Below are 3,271 nucleotides of genomic sequence, written 5' to 3'. Positions count from 1 at the left end.
TCGGCAAAAGCTGCTCGGCAATAGTTCAGCAGTTCGGTCTCAGTATTCGACCGAACTGGGAGATAGTGGACTCATGCAGAACCTCCACGACCTCCACTACACGATCTATTTAGTGGTGTCAACTCATGCAGGATAGCGGACCAAACAAAGAGATAGTGGACCCATGCAGGATCTCATGACCTCCACGACATCCACTACCTAGTTAGAGACCTAGTTAGTGGTGATGCAAGCCACGATCTTAGTTCAATGTATAAATAGAACTTAGATCAGATAGAAAGGCTCTAGACATCAAATATTATTTAGCAAGTCTGTATTTGTAAGCTGGAAAACCAGATCAAGCAATACAATCTTGCCCTCCTTTCTTCCCGTGGACGTAGATTTACCTCAGTAAATCGAACCACGTAATTCCTTGTGTCGTGTTCTATATTCATTACCTGCATTTACTACCATCAAAAATTCGCCCAACCATCATGTACTAATCTCATTTAGGATTTTACTATCCTATACTCATGGTCACTTTGAGCTGATCATTGCTTTCAACTAAACTGAATTTGTTGGCACATTAATCATTATACAGGATACAACTGTTACCACAACCTTCACATTTCCTATTTTCACAACTGAAAAAAAAGAATATTGCTTTCACTGTTACAAGTTGAATAGTAGTAGTATACAAAATGTGGTTCAAGTAGGTTACTTCAGCTGTAAGTGCAATCATCCTTGTTGAACCTGATGGGCTTGTTCCTCGTTGAATCGAGGATCAGTGGGCACGACACTCTTCTCCGGTGCATTGTCCTCACCAATTTCCCGACCAAATCGCCTTGCGTCCTCACTTCAAACTCCAACGTCAGTGGGACCTGAACTGCACCACCATCTTCAACTATCAGATTCGATGCAGCCCCGTATAAGGGGACTCGGGTTCCCTCTATGTGCACCACCGCATTCTTGTGGCTTTTCCGGTGTTGATAGTATTTCTTCAGCTGCATCACAAACAGTAAATAAAATATAGTAGAGTATTTGAAGGATCACACAATCAGAGTAGACACATAGCTACCAAACTGTGAAGCGAAACAGAGGATGTTCGCAGATGCCTTACCTCCCCTGTTGCAACAACGACTTCCGAGTAGAAGAGATTGACCGGTGTAGCAGTGACATGAATGCCGTAGAATGTTGCAGGATTGTACACACTGATCCTCAAGGAGCCGTTCACATTCAGCATCTTCGTTGGAACACCAGTGAAGTCTGCACCCGAGCCCATGTACATGTTGCTGACCATCAAGGTCTGCACACAGCATCCAGAGTGTTAGCGCTTCAGCTACAAATCACATCAATTGGACATAACTCCATCGAGTAATTAAAGAGTCGAATCGTATAGTAAAAGATTCGATATCTTAGCTAAGTCGAAGAAGTTCAATAGTTGCAATTAATCAACTACAAAAGCAACAAGGTTAAACACATGACATTTTTCTCAATTTCAACAGAAATCCCCAAATTCAAAAACGGGCAAAAGCTTACCCTGACAGAAACCTCGGTCTTGAAAGGCCTCCCGGCGCCCCAGATGATCAAACAGAAGACGGTAAACAACACAACAAAGCCGAACAAGGCTAATAACACCTGGCAACGGCGCGTGCAGGCCTTGTCATCGTCGTAATTCCCCTCCTCGACGATGACATGGCACTCGGGCCAGCCCTTGTCGTTGGGCTTGGTGCGGGCGGCCCCGGCCTTGCGGCCGGACGAGGAGCGGAAAATTCCGGAGAATCGGCTGGCGGAGGAGTTGCGGGAGTGGCGGCCGAAGTGGGGGTGGGAGGGGGACTCCATGGGGCTCGTGAAATTGGGGGTCGCGTGCATGGACGACGACGGGCTCTGCACGTAGTACGCCGGCCTCTTCGGAGATCGCGACGGCGACGACGGAGCTAAGCTTGCTAGATCGGATTCTGATTTTGTGTGCTGCATTCTGCAAATTCCTTTCCCCCTTTTTTTGTGAGAAGTGTGTGTCAGTTCAAATACGATCTCAATTGGGGTTTAAATCAGTCGAGAGGGTTAACTAGTGAGATCGGATTAGTCGGAATTGATGAAAGGTTTTGAATGCTTAAACCCTAATTAAAAAAAAGGCACAATTCTGTTGGATTAAACCGCAAAATAGAGAATTTGAGCGTTCAACTGAGAGAGAGAGAGGAATGGATCAACAGAAGCGTGTAATTTAATGTGAGGAAGAAGAAAAAAAAGGAAAGAATAGGAATGGAAGAAGCAGAGTGTGAAGAGTGCGTGTGCCGTGTAGTGTGTGTGCATGGCGGCAAGCAGAGATGGAAAGTGGTGTGGTTTTACATGGGGAAGAAAGAGGGAGCTCCGAGGCTGAGCCTGGATCCGAGCCTAAGCGATTTGCTTAGAATTGGAAATGAGTGTCGGCAGCAAAGAGTCGCTCTCGCAAAGTGGGGCCCTCATGCATGGTTTGATTTAGCTGGTTTATGTTTCGACGGCAACAATACGAGACAGGGTCAATCCCATCTCATTTTATCGTCTAGTAGTATTACTGTATTATTAGTAATAGATTTACGACACTCTTTTGAGGATCATTTAGCACTACAAATGTCTCGTTCGAATCCAAGGGATGTGATCGAATGACATGGGACTCGTGCATCTTTAACCAAACGGTCAGATGATCGATCCCCAATCCTAAATCTGCTAACAGTCCTTTCCCAAGCTCAGCACCGAGCAATAATGCTTAAAATCACTATAATCACATCACGTAAGACTATATTATTCTGATCATAATTTCCTTTCGAACCAATAAAAAAAGAAGTATTCTACTAATGTCTAATAATATCAATATATCATAACTCCATGAAATCTCTTACTATATGGAGTACTAATGTATAGTACAAAATTTAAGTATTTTCAAACTTTCATTCTAAATTTAAATTGATTTCACTTTCAACCTTGAAACTACTAGTTCTTCTATGATTCCATCAATTTGAAGATTGCATCTTCCATCTACAAAATTTAAGGAGTACTTTCAAACTTCCATTCTAAATTTAAATTAATTTCACTTTCAACTTTGAAACTACTCGTTCTTCTATGATTCCATCAATTTGAAGATTGCATCTTCCATCTACAAAATTTAAGGAGTACTTTCAAACTTCCATTCTAAATTTAAATTGATTTCACTTTCAACCTTGAAACTACTCGTTCTTCTACGATTCCATCAATTTGAAGATTGCATCTTCCATCTACGCAATATATGTATTCTTTGCTTATATTTTTCTCTGTATAA

At 42.4% G+C, this 3,271-nt stretch overlaps 1 protein-coding gene across 1 annotated transcript; it reads right to left on the bottom strand.

The window, feature by feature from the left end:
• Positions 1-530: 530 nt before the first annotated feature.
• LOC121795130 lies at positions 531-2,306 on the bottom strand. Its single transcript, XM_042193581.1, has 3 exons — positions 1,516-2,306; positions 1,097-1,282; positions 531-980 (listed from the first exon to the last, which is right to left on the bottom strand). Exons 1-3 carry the CDS (start codon positions 1,951-1,953, stop codon positions 699-701), a joined length of 906 nt encoding a protein of 301 aa, XP_042049515.1. The 5' UTR covers positions 1,954-2,306; the 3' UTR covers positions 531-698.
• Between the last annotated feature and the right edge of the window lie 965 nt (positions 2,307-3,271).

This window comes from Salvia splendens, chromosome 3 (genome assembly GCF_004379255.2).
Source record: "Salvia splendens isolate huo1 chromosome 3, SspV2, whole genome shotgun sequence".
Lineage (NCBI taxonomy): Eukaryota > Viridiplantae > Streptophyta > Magnoliopsida > Lamiales > Lamiaceae > Salvia > Salvia splendens.
This window is presented reverse-complemented; position numbering and strand designations above follow the sequence as displayed.

What these genes read in the sequence shown, in the direction of transcription:
- LOC121795130 (XM_042193581.1), bottom strand. Translation starts at nt 1,953, where the DNA reads ATGCAGCACACAAAATCAGAATCCGATCTAGCAAGCTTAGCTCCGTCG. An exon ending in AGACCGAGGTTTCTGTCAGG is followed by an intron (nt 1,283 to 1,515) that starts GTAAGCTTTTGC and finishes TGCTGTGTGCAG; the next exon opens with ACCTTGATGGTCAGCAACAT. An exon ending in TCGTTGTTGCAACAGGGGAG is followed by an intron (nt 981 to 1,096) that starts GTAAGGCATCTG and finishes TTTGTGATGCAG; the next exon opens with CTGAAGAAATACTATCAACA.